The sequence below is a fragment of the Dermacentor variabilis genome, chromosome 6 (assembly GCF_050947875.1).
Source record: "Dermacentor variabilis isolate Ectoservices chromosome 6, ASM5094787v1, whole genome shotgun sequence".
Classification (NCBI taxonomy): domain Eukaryota; kingdom Metazoa; phylum Arthropoda; class Arachnida; order Ixodida; family Ixodidae; genus Dermacentor; species Dermacentor variabilis.
The window spans coordinates 194274963-194293541 of NC_134573.1; the positions used below are offsets into that span (position 1 = coordinate 194274963).

Consider the following 18579-nt stretch of genomic DNA (forward strand, 5'->3'; position numbering starts at 1 on the left):
GTAATGCCTCCATGACTGCTGAGGTTTTGACAGAATCAAACGCTTTCTCGTAATCAATGAAAGCTATATATAAGAGTTGGTTATATTCCGCACATTTCTCTATCACCTGATTGATAGTGTGAATATGGTCTATTATTGAGTAGCCTTTACGGAATCCTGCCTGGTCCTTTGCTTGACAGAAGCCTAAGGTGTTCTTGATTCTATTTGCGATTGCCTTAGTAAATAGTTTGTAGGCAACTGACAGTAAGCTGATCGGTCTATAATTTTTCAAGTCTTTGGCGTCCCCTTTCTTATGGATTAGGATTATGTTAGCGTTCTTCCAAGATTCTGGTACGCTCGAGGTCATGAGGCATTGCGTGTACAGGGTGGCCAGTTTCTCTAAAACAATCTGCCCACCATCCTTCAACAAATCTGCTGTTACCTGATCCTGCCCAGCTGCCTTTCCCCTTTGCATAGCTCCCAAGGCTTTTTTTACTTCTTCCGGAGTTACCTGTGGGATTTCAAATTCCTCTAGACTATTCTCTCTTCCATTACCGTTGTGGGTGCCACTGGTACTGTATAAATCTCTATAGAACTCCTCAGCCCCATGAACTATCTCATCCATATTAGTAATGATATTGCTGGCTTTGTCTCTTAGCGCATACATCTGATTCTTGCCAATTCCTAGTTTCTTCTTCACTACTTTTAGGCTTCCTCTGTTCCTGAGAGCATGTTCAATTCTATCCATATTATACTTCCATATTATTATTATCCATATTATTAGGTATTATGGAAATACGGCTTTTGCAGAACCGTTGTGCACAACATGACCAGTTCACGTAAGATACAAATTGACAAAGGAAACATGTCCGCTTTGACTGTTACAACAGATGCCGTTTACAGAACCGAAATATCTGTTCTTGATGCATTGCTAGTAGTTTGTAAACGTCGTACTTCTATTTTTCCAAACTTTCGAATTTTTCAAGGTATCTTCAAACAATATTCAGGCCCTAAATCGAAGTTCCATTTCCAACAGACACTAGGATACGTATAACTTTCTCTCTCAAATGCAACAAATTTCAATAAAAGCGATTAGCAGGATTATCTCAGGAAAGCGTTTCTGCATTTTACATGTATTTGAATAGGCCGCGTCGGAGTCGGGCCCGAGCTAAAGCTTCCTCTTAAACAATTTGTCGAGGGTTAAAATAAACGAATAATAACTGCATTGCCATTGCCAAAGATGCTGCAAACGAATTCTTGAATGCTACGCACTGTCAAAACAAGTAAAATATGTATTTTTTCATAAAAGAATATACTCGTATTGTCAAAAATTGTGCCCAAAATAACTGATATCATTGCTTCCTTATTTCTTGTCTATTTAATAAGTAAAGAAAATATCACACGAACTTTCTAACTATATCTGTTGGAAACCAGGAAAGCAGTGCCTGCCGCTGCTATGAATAATGAAAAGGCAATGAAATGAACAAGTTGAGGACAAATATGTTAATGAAATTTTGTCATTCAAGAACCGTGTTTACTTTCTTGTATACTATATGCAATGGCCAGTGGAAAATCTCAATGACGCTGTCATTTGTTCCAATGTATTACGCAGGAGCAGCTGTCCCCTGTCGTGTATCGTGAATAATTGCACCGAAGTACTAGTCGCGACAGAGAGCACCTATAAAAAGCAGGAGTTCTGCCAGATATATGAGGGCAAGTCAAATGAATGTGAGCCAATGCGAATATATGACAAACGGGGCACTTTATTTAAAAGTAGTCTTCATGAGAATTTAGACATTTGTCCCGTTGACTAACGAGTCGCGTGATTCCCGTCTTATAAAACTCCTTGGGTTGCTGCTTCAAAAAGTCTGTACCAGACTCTTTCACACCATAGTCCGGTACAAATATGGTTCCCTTGAGCTGTTTTTTCGGTTGCCCGAAAATGTGGAAGTCGCAAGGTGACAGGTCTGAGCTGTATGGCGGATGTTGCAGCGTTTCCCACTTGAACTTTGCCAGTTTTGTATTAACCACATCAGCGACGTGGGGACAGGCACTGTCATGGATCAAGATGACCCCATTTGTCAATTTTCCACGTTGTTCGTTCTTGATTGCGACATGCTGCCATTTTGGCGTTTCACAATATTGGAAACAATTGATGATCTCTCAAGATTTAGCAAATTCTATCAGTAATGGCTCCTGACAATCGAAAAAAAAAGTAAACAACACCTTTCCGGCAGAAATGATGGCCTTTGCATTCTTTGGGCATGGTAAATTCGAATGTTTTCACTAAGCTTTGCCGACGTGTTTTAGGCTCGTAGTAGTGGCATCATGGTTTGTCCCTGATCACAATTGCAAACAAGAAGTCGTCATCCTCATTGTGATACGGGGTCAGATGAGTCAAGGCAGTGTGAAACTTCTCAGTCTTCTCGCGGTGGATCAAAATCTTGGTGATTCATTGCACACACAAGAGCCGATAACGGAGGTGCTCATGAATTATAGCGTAAACCGAACAGTGACTAATGTTCAGATGGTCTGCCAGTTCATCTATGCTTATCCTTCGTTCTTGTCTCATCAGCTCATCAACCTTTGAAATTGTGTGGGGGTTGATTGCACAATGGTTTTGGCCCGGTCTTGGAATATCTTTGCAACTTTCCCGTCCTTCTTTGAACTGTTTGCTCCAACGCTTCACAGTGGCCAATGAAATGCAATGTTCAACGTACATGGCAGCCATATGACGATTAATTAAAACACCTTCAGCTGTCAAAAACTTTGAGACACCCAGCTGTTCAAATTTTGAAGTGCCCATTATGTCACGCAACCGTATTCAACCCAGTTTATGAGACCATTAAAGAAAATTTATCCTCACACCTGCGTGTCACTTTTGTAAATGAGACATGCCGCTCTCCTACGCGCATGCCTCGTAGCTAATGAACCAAACCATTATTGCGCGGTTAGGGTAGGCTCACTTTCATTTGACTCCCCCTCGTACATTAGAAATGCAAAGATACAATGGGATATGCAAATGCGAAAATACGGCTTGATAAAGGACAAAAAAGTGTCACTGGAAACAAAGTTCACTGCATGTATACACAAAACCTCGCAACAAGATATTTAAGTATACATATAAGTCTCCAACAAGTCTATGTAAGAAAAAGTAACTGTATTTAATGCGACAAAGGCAAATAAACACGTTGCGCCATCATAGATTCACAGAATCCTAGATTCTGCCCCCATTCCATCTATTCCCCCCGATGTATTGCGCACGATGCTTGCTCCCCGCTTTTCTCCTTTGTGCACACAGGACTGAGTCACTATCGTCACCTCACCCATTCCACTTCCCCCCCCTACGCTTTCACTCGCACATACAGCATGCAGCGCGCGGTCATTGTGTTATCGCCCTTGGACTTTATACGAAACATGAGGGCGACGGCAGGAATGCGCCTGAAGTGTCCATATAATTGCTATCGCAATAATATAATAAACGTATCCGGCAACTAAAGCATCCCGTCACCCATTACTTTCCGCAAAAGAAGAAGTAACAAAATCGAACTTTCACCATGCGACAATTCGCTGCGTCGCAACAATGTATTTTTTTTTCTTCTGTGGGGCGCAGGAACCGAAATGAAAAAAAAAGAAAGCATAGGAAAGTATGTTGGCCAGAACTGAATGCCTACTTTGGGCACCTAATGGGGCTACGGAAGGACACGGAAAACATGATACGCTTGGTCCACTGAGAACCATACGCATACCGCTCAGTATCCTACACCGGCGAAACAAGACTTTCCAGAGAGGTTCCGCTCAAGCGAACGCGGTGCAATCCTTGTAGTCCCCACAGTGATGCCGGCGAGCGACCATTGTTCTTTTTTCTCGTCCGTTAGCAAGAAAGCATCCAAAACTCTGCCAGGCGAAAATTTACTCGGCAAGAGCAAACCGAACGCACACCGAAGTGCGCCGCGTGGTGGTCACGGCAACACGAGAAAAATGTATGCGCTCTGGCTGGCTCTGGCAGCCCGCGGGTAGGGTAGCGAGAACAAAAAAAATTGAAGAGGCTCAACGTGTCCTCGCGCATAAAAGTCAAAGTAGAAAAAATAAATAGGAACGTAATTACTTTGGCTGGCTTTAGTGTCTTGACATGGATGTTTTGGTGTAGGTTAAAAAAAAATTTTATTTTTTTTATGTTACCTGACAGCACAAATGAACCACCACAACGCTTAGTCTCATTGGACCTCGCTGGGTGCTTTGTCAACTTGTCTGCTAGTGTGTTGATTTGGCTTGTCTCGTTGTATGTTCCAATGTAAGACTTTAGAAAAGTCAATGGACCTTTGGCATCAGATGTTTGTAACAACATTAAAGCCACAAAGTTCCGCAACTGAAAATCTAAAGCATAACTTTGGAAATGTCAATGCATCTTTCACATCAAGAGATTATGAGATTTATACCGAGAAAGTTTTGCAATTGATATCCATGCACTCCATAGATTCCGCGGCCTCAGCGAGATGCCACGGCGAGCCCGCGAGCCATCAAAACGCCCTTGAAACTTTGTGCTTGGATGGGACTGCTTGGCGTTATGTGACTACCGGTGTATGGGCGTTGCCGCGAAATCCAGCCCGAGTTCGCAATCTTCATGGTTAAATGTCTTTTTGAGCGTCAAAAAGACCATTCTAGACAAAATCCAGAATGATTTCCGGCGTGAGGGGTTGCTTTGGTCGGCGGTGCATGGATAGCACGAAAAAATTTAGGGGGGGGGGGGCTGCAGCCCCATAAGCCCCCCCCCCCCCCCGCACCTGGTGCACTTTTCATGCTTTGTGTCATTTTCGTTAATGCTAACACATCACAACCCTACATACTAAAAATTAGGGGTGTGCATATACCGGATAGTACATTTTGAATCCAATATCAAATCGAGCCAAGAAAGAATGTGAAATACTGAGTCGAATATAAAATATCTGAAAATGTTTCACAACATTTAATTCATACAAATTTTGGGCAAGCAAATATGGTGATGAACATGCTCAGGAGTCTCTTAGCATTGCATAACTAGGATGTCGCAAGGTATCAGTAACTTAGGTACATATAAATAAAGATATACAGTGTGGTCTATTCTTATTAAAGGGAACACCTTTTCAATAATCTCGTAGCTACAACAGGCTGAAGGTTGGCCAAAATGAGAATGGTATTTAACACCCATTCCTCATCTTGGAACAAGCCAAACCACAAAAAAACTTTTGTGTAGCCCAGTGCCTACTCCATAAAAGTAGTTGAAGCGTTTCAAATGTTTCTGTGGTCACTTCTGCAAGGAGCAAAGAATATGTCTAGGAGATTCACTGTCCATCATGAAAAGATGTATGATTTCGCAAGAGTAGCATGATGAACCAAAAAATCATGAGCCATTCTACTCTGTGAAGGCAGTTGACCAGTGAAGCCGTTTAGCACACGACACGACGGTGACACATAATTTTGAACAAAGGCATGAACTCGTTTATTGTCTTGATGGGTGGTCATTGTGATGAAAGGTATGCACATTCATTCATTGTGTTGATCGGTGGTCATTATTTCACTCGCAACTGCAATCACATACTTTGATAATGTCAAATTGATGCATATAAGTCGCTGGGTGGTCGGCTGGGCCGGATCGGTGTGGCATCACAAGGGATGTCTGCAATGCAGAACATGCAAACCACTCCCTTTTCGGTACCGACACATCCACATTGAAATCACCGACGACAACAGGGGTAGTGTCATCACAGCTAATTGAAGCAAAGTGAGTAGCCATGAACCTTACGGGACTATGAATCATTGCATTTTTTGCTTGCTTACAGGGGTATGAGCCATTGATCACGGGGGTATGAGCCATTGCTCACAGGGGCATTGAACCATTGATGATGAGAGTTTTTGATATGCTGTTCTGTATGTTGTGTGATTAGAAAAAATATAAGCACTGTTCGCTTCACTTTGCTGAGTGCTTATAGCCTCTGCCTTATGAGCCATTGCATATTTTTCTTGCTTACAGGAGCATGAATGCTTATGGGGGTATGATCCATAGATGATAGTTTTTGTTCACGGAGAACAAAAAATGCACGGAACCCTAGCCATATACAGCTTCGCCGTAAAACACATAGGGCATTTTATGGTGATGTTGGCTTGGTTACAGTCTTGTAAAGTGTCCACGTACACCTGCCTAACGACCTAGTGGGCGAAGACAGCAATACAAGTATGAAGAGCTTCATGAAGTCAGTTTCGTTTTCTTGGGTCTGCCCTTATACATTTGATGCTACAGCACCAGCAGGAACCATGTTTTTCGAAAGTTGAATGGCACACTACTAGAAAATAAACTTACTCTACTGCATTCACACACTAATCATGGCAAGTTGTAGAGATGATCACACCTAATGGAAACATGTAACGTTAGAGAACAGAGCACGTAGAACTTGCAGAGTTCAGTGGCTCATCCTTTTTCAAGTGAACAGCCAAGTGCAGGAGAAAACAAAAGCACTGCAGACTCACCATCTTCGTCCATGTCCTTTGGATCGGGACGGGCAGGCTTTGTCTCCGGGTTGGGATCAATCTCGCCTGGCTTTAACTTCCGTGGGTCATCAAGAATTTCCCCTTCTTCTTCTTTCTTCTGAGCTTGATCTCTAAAGCGCAGCAGAGAAAATCAGTCTTGTGGGAAAAGCAAAACAAGGAGAGCCCAAAGGGCAATGCAGCAAAATGGCCACACCGTCCATCTTCAAAAAGATTACATTCTCCAAATAGTATACTATACAGTAATTAAAAGGGCACTAAAGAGAAACACTGAATGAGTCTACATTAATAAAGTATTCTTGAAAACTCTACTTTCATTGGCTTCGCTCTAATAGCTTGATTATTAGAATATGACGGTCAAACCTTTGTTTAATTACGCACCGAAATCCCAAGGTCAATAGGTCAGTGTGAAGTCACGGATTGCGAAGTATTTTTTCGGATTTAGGCAGTTATTTACTTATCTATTTATTGGTACCTCAAGTGTCCCAGAGGGATATTACACGAGGAGTGGGTGGAAAAAAAGAAAAAAGCAGTGGTTTTCGGTTAATATGTTACGTAATGACCAGGGTGTCCACCAAGTTGACATTTCCAAATCCCCCGAGTTTTCCAGGTTTTCCCTGAGTGCCTCTGAAAAATTCCCTGAGTGACACAGAACTTTGTTTTACATCAAGACAGGCAGACACTATGTCACCCAATGCTGTCAATCTCTAGTAAGCATGCTGAGAAATGACTGAATCCAGTTTGAATAGTAAAAAAAAAAAAATTAAATTATGGGGTTTTACATGCCAAAACCACTTTCTGATTATGAGGCACGCTGTAGTGGAGGACTCCGGAAATTTCGACCACCTGGAGTTCTTTAACGTGCACCTAAATCTAAGCACACGGGTGTTTTCGCATTTCGCCCCCATCGAAATGCGGCCGCCGTGGCAGGTATTCCATCCCGCGACCTCGTGCTCAGCAGGCCAACAACATAGCCACTGAGCAACCACGGCGGGTAGTTTGAATAGTAAGGAGTATCATTTATTTTATATAAAAAAAGAATCTGTAGCTAGGGGTTAGTAAAATGCACAGCGAATAAAATAACTTCGAAAAAAAAAGAATGGTAAAACTCAAGGCAAATCGAGTGGAACATTCTCAAATATGAATAAAAACATGATGCAAATGTTTTTGAATATCCACTTCAGTCATGAATTATGATCGACTGTTGATACATATGTGTGAAACAGGTGGTGCTTGAGACTCCACTGAAAGCAAATCAAGGTGATAGAATGACTCTGAGCATTTTATGATGAGTCATTATAATTAAAGAGTAACTAAATATTTGAATATTGTAAAGTAAGTCATATGTTTTTCCATAACAAGGATTAAATCCCCCACTTGAATTACATGCACAAGTGATTCATGGTCAAGCATTTCAAGAAAGAAAAAGAATATATATATATCAAGGTTGCTATCTACATGCCCCACATCAAGCGTTATGTAAAACATGGTAGTGCCTGCACCAAAGCGATACTCTGTAATGATACATACCACTCAGAAGCAAAATGGAAGTATTTTAGGTTATCTGAATCTTCAATTTGCCGTAAGCTTAACGTTCATGCTCCATTCCTTGCTATCACTGCACAGAGATGGCAAAAACAGGTCGCGTCTACAAATGTGGACGCCGTGAGTGAAGGCGATATGAGCTACTTTTATCAATTTATAGGAAGCTCATTGGTGTGAGGCCCAAACTTTGTCATAAATGAGATTCTCAACAGCTGGTGTGTCAACCTCAACTCTCCTGACACACTCTCAGCCTGTGCACAACACCTCAGTGTTGCATTTCACTGCTTTAGCGAGTTTATTTCTGTTCGGATGAGGAACACCTGCGTTCCAGCATCAGCCAACACTTTGTTTTTTGAGCTCAAGCTCCTTGAAAAAAGTGGCGGCAGGCTTCCTTTCCCGTTCATTCCTCAATGCGTAGGTTCTTTCTGTTTTCGTCCTCCTACCATGCATTTGCCCCGTGGGCCATTTGAAACATCCTCTTCGTCAGCTGTACAGTCAACGTCCGATTTTTCGGATTCCCTAAGGGCCGTGAGAACGTCCGCAAAAATCGGGCAGTCCGAAAAAATGAATGCATGTCTTTTACTGCCATTAAATTAAAGGCTGAAATCACCACAGGCACATCCGAAAAGGCCTACCAGCATGTTTATTAGGCCTACTGGTGCCCGTACTGTGACAAGAGATGATGGATGGATGCATGTATAACTAAGGAATAGATACATTGTCCCGTAACAATTGCCCCTTCCCACACTTGTTATGCTTCACCGCGTAACACTTTTGTATTAAGGCAAAGCTGACTTTTGTGAACCGGCATTATGCAACGCGCCGTACTTTCCGAGCTTCGAAGCCAATCGCGAGGACCACAAAGATGGAGTCAGTGCCACTGCTTACAGTGGCAAATTCTTTCAATGAAAAACACTGAGCCGAACGGCAAGAAGTTTTATAACGAACGTTGAAGCTGCTAGGCCTAGTGTTTACGACGGTGGTAAGGTAATCAAAACCACGGCCGCTCGATGCAAAGCAAGGTGCGGCCAGCTACGTCGCGCCGCGGACAATAGGCGGGCGCGTCTTGGCCGAGTTTACAGTTGCGACCGCTTTTCTTGGTGAGGGCGCCGCCGGTCGGGGATGCTTTCGCGACTTCGCGCCGGGGCTAAGCGGGCGTTGGTTCTCGCGTCAGAATGTGTTTGTCTCGTGCTCTATGCACTAATCTCGTGCTTTTTCGCTTGCGTGTGTGTGAGAAGTTGGTTCGCGTCAGTACGTGTTTGCCTCGCGCGATATGCATTGATCTCGTGCTTTTTCGCGTGCGTGTGTGAGCAAGTCGGTTCGCGTCAGAAAGTGTTTGCCTCGTGCTGTATGCATTAATCTCGTGTTTTTTCGCGTGCGTGTGTGAGCAAGTTTGCCTGTGCTTGCTGTGCTTTGTTAAGGCTCTTCGGTGTGCGTGTGTCCCGTAGCCAGCCTCGTTCATGGGGCGCGATGCCGCGCAATTGTTGTGTGCCACTCTGCGACACAAATGCCAAAAAGGACCCGACTGTGAAACATCACGAGTTCCCATGTGACTTGGAGCGTCGAGTAGTGTGGCTAAAAAATATCTCTCGCCAAGGAGTGTCGGGAAAAGGAAGCAGGTCGGAACTGAGCGATAGATCTCTGGTATGTTCCCTGCACTTTACAGAAAGTGACTATAAAACGAACACGGAACCTAGGCTCCTGCTTCCGAATGAGGTACCGACCGTGTTTTGCAAATATCCATAGTACCTGCAAAAAGAGAATGTGCAGCCCAAAAAACACCATCGAGGAAACGTTACTGATCACACACTAGTTGAGGCAAGCGATAATTGCGGCAGCTCAGGAGAAAGCCCCAACATCGAAAGTGCCTTGCAGTTTCTCAGCGACGAGGTGGAAGCTCTAGTTCAAGAGACTGCCTTAGAATCATGCTCTGAACGTAGTTTTTCTGTTCACCAGGCCTGCCAAACTACATTAGATATTGTGGACGTCCTAGAACAGTCAAAGCAAGCAGTCAAGTGATTGGAAAACAAAGTTGCCCTTCAAGGAGAAGAGTTGAAAAAATTGCAGTCCGAACGAGACGAAATGAAAAACCGCCTCTTAGTTTATAAAAAAAAAAACGAAATTCAGTCCTTTGTTCAGGTATTACAAAGAGTGCAAAAAGGAGACAAAGCTGCTGTTTTTATCAGAAACCAAGTGGCCACTTCAGGGGGGAAAAAACCTGCCTACAATGAAAGAATACTTCGGGAATGTGTTTTATGGAAAGTGTGCTCAAATAAAGGGTACGAGCATGTTCGAAGCAGAGGCCTTTTGAAGCTTCGTTAAAAGGGACGCACTCCTTAGATAACTTCTAGCATCACTCAATATGCTTCGTTTTCATGAGAAACAATCTACTGATGATTATTTGCAATGATAAGTGTTTTTGTTTCATCTAAGTTAGTTTGAATTACTTGGGAAACTCGGTACAAGTTCTCCCTATGTAAAGTTTTTATTTTGCGTAAGTGTACACGAGAAGTGAATAAAAGTACTGATAGATTGCTTCAAGCAGAACCTCTCGATGGAAGTGCACCAACCTGTCGTGAATTGTACGGGCAACCGTCACGGATAGCGTTCAGGCGTATTCTAGAACAGCTTTCCGCCCCTGGTGACAATCTGTTGGCGTTTGTGGCGTAATCAGCACTTCCAATGACGACTTAAAAGATTTTGTCTGCAATTTCCAAATATAAAACGCATTATTTACACCTTGAATGGAGTGGAGATCGCGTGTGCCGACGCAGCTATGAAGGCGCTCTCTATCAGCAGCCATCCCCGAGCGGTGGCGCCGCAGCGGGCGCACGGAGAACTAGGCCCAAGACGCCGTTCAGGCGCGACGCAGCGGGCCGCACCTTGTGCTTTTGGATCGAGCGGCCGTGTCAAAACGGTGGAAGTGGTAGCTTTATCTTAAAACGTTTTATGCGCAAACAAACAGGGATAAAGAATAGAAGAAACACAAGTACGAGCGCTTTCTAACAACTGGTTTTATTTTTGAAGAACCACCTGCTTAAATACCCACAGATCTGCGCTGTCAAGTCAAGAGAGCACGTCTACAGTACATATAACACTTGATAAAAAGACGTGGATCAAAGCCACCCTGTCAACATAAAAACAGCAAGGTGCATGAAACAACCACTTACGATAAAATGCGTTAATGATGTGATGATAGAAGTGAATTTTCTTTATCCAACAATGAAACAGAAGGATGGCTGATGCATTTTTCTTTTTGTTTTTCAATCCAGTGTGCTTCCACTATTTCCCTCGTGGTTTGATTTCTATGCCTATACAAAATGTCGGCCTATACAAAAATACAAATGTATACAAAAGTTCTGCGTGGAACCAAGGATCGACATCGTCGACAGGTTAGCACTTACAAGGGACATTGCCAGGAGTGTACCAGAGAAAGAAAAAGAACGATGTGTGGTGGAATGTGTGGACGTGGTGGCCAAAGCTTTGGTAAGCGATAGATCCAGACCCAATGTTGATAGGACTGCTAAGTATTTGGTTGAGAATAATCTGCGTGTTGTTCAAGCAGACAAGGAAGGATTTCTGGTTGTTTTACCAAATGATTGTTACTTAGAAAAGGCTTTCCTAGTGGTGAACAAGTGCTTTAAGAAATGTGACGTGAATGTAGAAAACGTAAAAAAGAAGGCGGTGGAGCTATTGAAAAAATGTGGCCAAGAAAAGCTTGCGTCACATGTAAAGAACTCAAAAGGAATGAAATTGGAGATATTTTTTACAGCAAAAACCCACAAGAAAGGAATTCCGTTTAGGCCAATTGTGTCCGAACGAGGGTGTTGGCAGGTTATGGTCGCGGGGTTCCTGCAAAAAATGTTGAATTCCTTAGAAGTACAGGATCCGTACTTATTGAAAGACTCGGAAGGCCTTGTGAATTTTCTGGCATCAGACAGTACAAGCTGTAGCTGGGGATTCAGCATAGATGTTCAAGATCTCTACTATTCCTTACCGCATGGGCCCCTAATGTGCAGTGTTCAAGATTGGATAACAAATGAGAATGACAAGGTGTCATTCCGGAACTTGTGCGGCATGGGCGTTGAATCCTTTCTTGAACTTCTTCATTTTTATTTAGCGAATACACATGTAGGGTTCTGTGGTGAAACGTATATACAGGCAAGGGGTGTGTGCATTGGATTAAAAGTAGCTCCCATCCTAAGCAGCATTTTTTTGGGAAGCATAGACAGAGAGTTGGCCAAAGATATAGAAGGTGTAGTAAATAAGGTATACAGATATGTCGATGACTACTTGATTTTAGGCTGTCATGTAGACAAGGGTGCTTTCAGGAATAGGGTTGTAGAAGCATTCCGTTCTCTGGGCAAAGGCTTAACATTTACTTCTGAAGTACCGGCAGATAATAAGCTACAATTTCTTGATGTCAAGTTAGAATTCCTACCGGAACACGTGTGTTGGTCATTCTCACCCCGAGCTGGGAAACCGCTAATGAACTATGCCTCAAACCATTCCAGGCTTGTGAAGAATGGCATAGTCATTTCGTGTTTCCGGTCAGCAATGTTGAATCCATGTCACCACACTGTAAAAATTGCATTTTTTGAGCAAGTTGAGAGGTTGAGAAAGGCTGGGTACCCGCTCGCTGTGATGCTGGCGTCGTGCGCTAGACTAATGAAAAAACTTAAACAGGATAAAGGACAGTGCAAAAAGAATCAAAGGCACAAGGATGTAGCTTCCAAGATTTCAGTGATTCTGTATGTGCACGGCCTTTCACACAGACTTAAAGAGGTAGCTGGTAGTTACGCAGTAAAAGTGGTATTTTCGGCAGAAAACAAAATAGGTAGTGTGTGCTCTAAGGTTAAAAATAAGTTCGAAAGAAAGGATGATGCAAAGAAAGAATGTAGTGTTAAACATCCGCGCAAGAACCAATTTGTTGATTGCGCGAAGAATGTTGTTTATCAGATCTCTATGACGTGCGGCCATGTGTACGTAGGGCAGACTGCGAGATGCATTAACACGAGGTTGTCCAGTCTGAAAGGTCGCCCTAGTACGCATTTGGCAATGCATTGCCAAGAACATGATTGCTCACCTTGTCTTAGTAGCACCAACATTATGTATAGGCACAGAAACCAAACCGCGAGGGAAATAGTGGAAGCACACTGGATTGAAAAACAAAAAGAAATATGCATCAGCCATCCTTCTATTTCATTGTTGGATAAAGAAAATTCACTTTTATCATCACATCTTTAACGCATTTTATCGTAAGTGGTTGTTTCATGCACCTTGCTGTTTTTATGTTGACCGGGTGGCTTTGATCCACGTCTTTTTATCAAGTGTTATATGTACTATAGACGTGCTCTCTTGACTTGACAGTGCAGATCTGTGTGTATTATATGCGCTATAGGCGTACTTTGTTGACTAGATTGCGCAGATCTGTGGGTATTTAAGCAGGTGGTTCTTCAAAAATAAAACCAGTTGTTAGAAAGCGCTCGTCCTTGTGTTTCTTCTATTCTTTGTCCCTGTTTGTTTGCGCACAAAAAGTTTTAAGATGAATCTGTTCCAACTAGGCCGACTCGCAGTTAAGCTTTGATTAATGCCGTTTCGGACCTGTGGTCACAGCAAGAAGTCCGGAAAATCAGACGGCGAAGGGCCCTTGTGTCTGAAATTTCAGACATTCTTTCTTAGCCATTGATTCTATGGGGTACGTGATGGTGCCGCGGAGCTGTCGAGCGTCCGGAAAGTCGACCATTCACTGTAAACTCCTCCAGCCGACGCACGGCGTCAAAAGACGATTCATTATGATCCCTCTCTGTTACGTGAGCCAGCATTACTACGACTTTCGTTCCCTTTCAATAAAATTACAGCTAACTCTCCCTGATAGAAGCACAAATTCCCTGAGTATTTCCAGACTATTCAAAATCCCTGAGAATTCCCGGTTTTCCCGGTTAGTAGACACCTTGAATTACTCTCTATGGCTGTTTTAAACTGGGTGCAATCTGTTAACATGGAGATGTGGCCGGGAAGGTTATTCCAGTCTTGTGCCGTATCCAGAAAAAAAGACCTCTGGAAGGTCTTTGCATTGTGCTCGGGATATACGGCATTAGGATGACAATGGCGATATGTCTGATGGGTTGGTCTGGTGAATGCCTTGCCTGGTGGCAAGGAATACAAAAAATTTATTAGAAAGACGGAAGGCCAAGCTGAGATTTTGCAGAGTTCATACTGATGTTGTTTGAGTAATTAGAGATATGAACCTGGAGGCACAGTTCTATATGGATTCAAGCATATTTGTACGGTTAGCTTGATGAGAGTCAAAAATGGTATTAGCATACTCAACTTAAGGTCTTACAAGTGTTTTATAAGCTCTTCACTTTGAGATGGCATGTGACAAAGTGAGGTTGTGACGAAGATAAACCAGGAAACGATTAGCAGAAATAGTAATGTCAATAACAAGTTGTGACCATGTTAGATCACAGTAAATGTGAATACCTAGGTACTTAATGGTTAAATAAATGTTCTTGAAGCTCCCTAAATTCAGCCTTTGGCTCTTTTGGAATACTATGTAGTTTATTTTTACAGGTAAAAATTTCGCTAGTAGACTTCGTCGAAGTCAATGACATAATGGCATTGCCACCGGTCTTTCCTAGCTTCTTGCAGTAAGTGTCGATATTTTCAGTTTTCCAGGGAAAGGTTGTTTACTAACACAGCTCACATGATTTTTTTCTTTAGTGTCCCTTTAAAGTGAAGGCATTCCTCAAAAGAAAAGACACAATGTGTAAACAACAATGCCATGTTCCGAGCACTGTGGAAGCATAAAAGTGTCACAAAGCACTCACAGAAGGTACTCGTAGTGCTCCAGGCATTGTGCAGCAGTTCGGCCGATGATCGGTGCAATGGTTCGCCACTGAGTGGGCATCAGCTTTGCCAAGTGAAGCAGTTTCTCTTCCTCTTCTCGTGTCCATTCTGTTTTCTTGATGCTTGGGTCCAGCCACTCATACCTGCAAGAAAAGCGTTGGCAACTAATTGTTACACACTGTCACTACTAGATGCATGTCAACATCTTTGAATACAGTCCCCAGGACCAACCACACTGAGGCCTAGCGACCAACCTACCCATTCAGCATGTGTGCATTCAAAATTCAATTACAATCAAGAGCGTGGTAGAGTAAATGAGGCAATTACCATATTTACTCGAATCTGGTGTGCACTTTTTTTTCCGCTAAAGCGGGTCCAAAAATTGCGCAGGCGTTAGAATTGGGTATGACCTTAAATCTGCGTTACCATATTGACACGTGTACTTATCTTTATCGGGCAACCACGTTTCGCCGCCTAACAAATGTAATCGCACAGCGTGGAACGCGCCTGCATGTATCCGAAGTTTCTGGAAAGTTATCGATGCTTCTATCTGCTGTCTGTTATCGCCGAACCTTATGTTATCTGATCTCATCACTTGACGCGAATGGTGTAGAACTTTGTGGAAGGCACGCAGGTCCAAACGATTAGTCTGGAACATTCGACGACTGCTCTATAAAAGCCGACGCACTTGACCCGCTGATCAGATTTCCGACGATCGCCGACCGTGTTCGCCGCTATCGTTGTGCTATAAGTGTAGCCTGTTTTTGTGGGCACAGGTTTGCCCAATAAAAGTTAGTTTTGTATTTCACCATATTGCTGCTTCTTCACCGTCACTACCACGTGACATCTGGTGGAGATGCTTGTGCATTCATGTACCAAACGCCCCGCAAAGCCGCGATCCAAGCCCGAAGCCCGAGGACAGAACCAACATCGCCCAAGACCAGCGTGCTAGCCGCAGAATGCAAGGACTACCCCCAAAGCACGGACTTCTACCTGAGACGACAAAGAAGATCTTCGTCAAGACAACCCCAACAGCTGCCCCAGCGTCCCCCGTTATCCTGCAACAACCTCGGGACCCACCAACCTTCCCTCGAGCAGAGACTGAAGACCCGGAATCATGGCTGGAGACCTACGAACGAATCGCGACATTCAACTGGGACTCCGACGACAAGCTGCGGCACGTCTACTTCGCCTTAGAAGACGCCGCCAGAACTTGGTTTGAGAACAGGGAATCGACCTTGACAACGTGGGACATGTTCCGTAGCGGCTTCCTGCGCACCTTTACAAGCGTCGTGTGCAAGGAAAGGGCTGAAGCTATGCTGGACGCCCGAGTGCAGCTACCAAACGAGAACGTCGCCATCTTTACGGAAGAAATGAGCCGTTTGTTCTGCCACGCCGACCCGGATATGGCCGAGGAGAAGAAAGTCCGCCTACTGATGCGTGGTGTAAAGCAGGAAGTTTTTGCCGGAATGGTAAGAAGCCCACCGAAGACCGTCGAAGAGTTCCTTTGTGAGGCCACCAGCATTGAGAAGACACTCGAGATCCGAAACCGGCAATTCGATCGCCGCGCGAACTCTACAAACTACGCCGGGGTTCAATCACTGGCTACCGACGATCTACGCGAGACTATCAGAGCAGTCGTACGAGAGGAGCTGCAGAAGTTCTACCCAAGGTCGCAGTCCCAAGTGGATCCAATCGCTGAAATCGTAAAATAAGAGGTTCAGCGATCGCTTGGAGTCCCTGAGGTGCAACCACGATCACCGCAACCTCAGCCGGAAGCGATGACCTATGCCGCCGTCGCCTGCCGTCAAGGTCCCCCTCCGCGACAACGCCAGGGCCCTGTAACGCCGCAATTCCGTCGTCCACCGCCGCCAGCACGCCCACCCGTCGCCCAGCGCAGCTAGCGAGGAAGACAGACATTTGGCGAGCCCCCGACCACCGCCTGCTCTGCTACCACTGCGGAGAAGCCGGCCATGTGTACCGCCGATGCCCATACCGGGAGATGGGACTGCGAGGTTTCGCCGTTAACGTGCCGCGGCCACAGATTGGCAAACGACCTCGCGATATCGCCGACTACCTCGCCGCCACTTAATGGAGCCCTCGACGACCTTCCCTTTCGCCGTCACCAGGCCGCTACCTGTCGCCGCAGCGCCGACCATACACTGGCTCAGTCCGGGGTCGGTCCGTCAGCCCATATCCAGGAAGCTAAAAGCAGCAACCGATGGAGGTGCGGTTGCTGTTCGTCGAACTGACGAAGATCCTCCGCCGCCGTAGACAAAGAGACCATCTCGACGACGTAATAACGACACGCCGCCGTCCCGACGAAGTCAGGAAGCCAAGACTACACCGACGAAAGACGACTTGACGACGTGACGTTCCAGCTTCAGTTCAACACGACGCAGCCATGATCCGACGCCAAGACCTAATTGCAATGCCAGACAAAGAACCACCGACCTCGACGTGCTTCTCGACGGCCACGCAGTCACCGCTTTAGTGGACACAGGAGGCGATTACTCCGTCATGAGTGGACCCATCGCAACGCAGTTGAAGAAAGTTAAAACTGCATGGGAAGGCCCTCAAATTCGGACCGCTGGAGGACACCTCAACACGCCGACTGAAATCTGCACTGCAAGAATAACCATTCATGACCGGACTTACCCTGCCACCTTCGTTATCCTCCAACATTGTTCACGAGACGTCATTCTCGGTATGGACTTCCTGGACAAACACGGCGCAATCATCGACCTGAAGTTGAAGTCAATAACGCTGTCGGAAGATAAAGCGATGCTGCCGGAGAGCCCTCGTAGTCACCATGCTTTGAGTGTGCTTGAAGATCAAGTGAGCATCCCGCCTCACTCCAGCATTGTTATTTCGGTCGGCACCAAAACACCCGCTGACGTAGAAGGTGTCATAGAAGGCGACCGATGTCTACTGCTAGACCGTGAAATTTGCGTCACAAGAGGGATCGCTCGACTGCATGGAGGGAAAACCGAAGTGTTGCTGACAAACTTCAGCCGGGAGTTCAAGCACATCAACAAGGGCACGACGATTGCGTACATCGAGGAAATTCTGGAAACCAGTAACGCGTTTGCCCTCTCGGATTCCGTTGTATCTATCCCGACGACCATGGTTCCCGAACCAGACTACGACATTAATCCAAGTCTCCCTGTGGTTAAGCAACAGCAGCTGAGAAGTCTGCTCCGATGATACAAAGGCTGCTTTTAGACGTCATCGAGGATTCGACAAACACCAGTCTACAAGCATCGCATAATCACCCAGGAGTGCACTCGACCACTTCGCCAGAGCCCTTACTGAGTTTCGCCGCGAGAACATGCAGCTATAAGAGAACAAGTCGACGAAATGCTGCGCAACGACATCATCTAGCCGTCGAAAAGCCCGTGGGCATCCCCTGCTGTCCTGGTGAAGAAAAAGGACGGAACCCTACGTTTCTGCGTCAATTATAGTCATCTGAATAAAATCACGAAGAAGGACGTATACCCCCTCCCACGGATAGACGACGCATTGGATCGGCTCTGCAACGCTAAATACTTTTCGTCGATGGACCTGAAGTCTGGCTATTGGCAAATAGAAGTCGACAAAAGAGATCGCGAAAATACCGCCTTCATCACCCCAGACGGCCTCTACGAGTTCAATGTTATGCCATTTTGACTGTGCTCAGCG

General features: G+C 44.8%; 1 protein-coding gene across 2 annotated transcripts in view; it reads right to left on the minus strand.

Annotated features, from left to right (window-relative positions):
• Window positions 1-18579, minus strand: part of Cdc5 (cell division cycle protein 21) — a 171759-nt gene that overhangs the window by 132952 nt on the left and 20228 nt on the right. For both annotated transcript variants that reach the window (XM_075697261.1, XM_075697260.1), the window contains exons 3-4: window positions 14880-15041; window positions 6484-6614 (exon numbers count right to left, since the gene is read on the minus strand). In XM_075697261.1, coding sequence (XP_075553376.1) covers window positions 6484-6614; window positions 14880-15041 — 293 coding nt within the window. The remainder of the gene's footprint in view (window positions 1-6483; window positions 6615-14879; window positions 15042-18579) is intronic.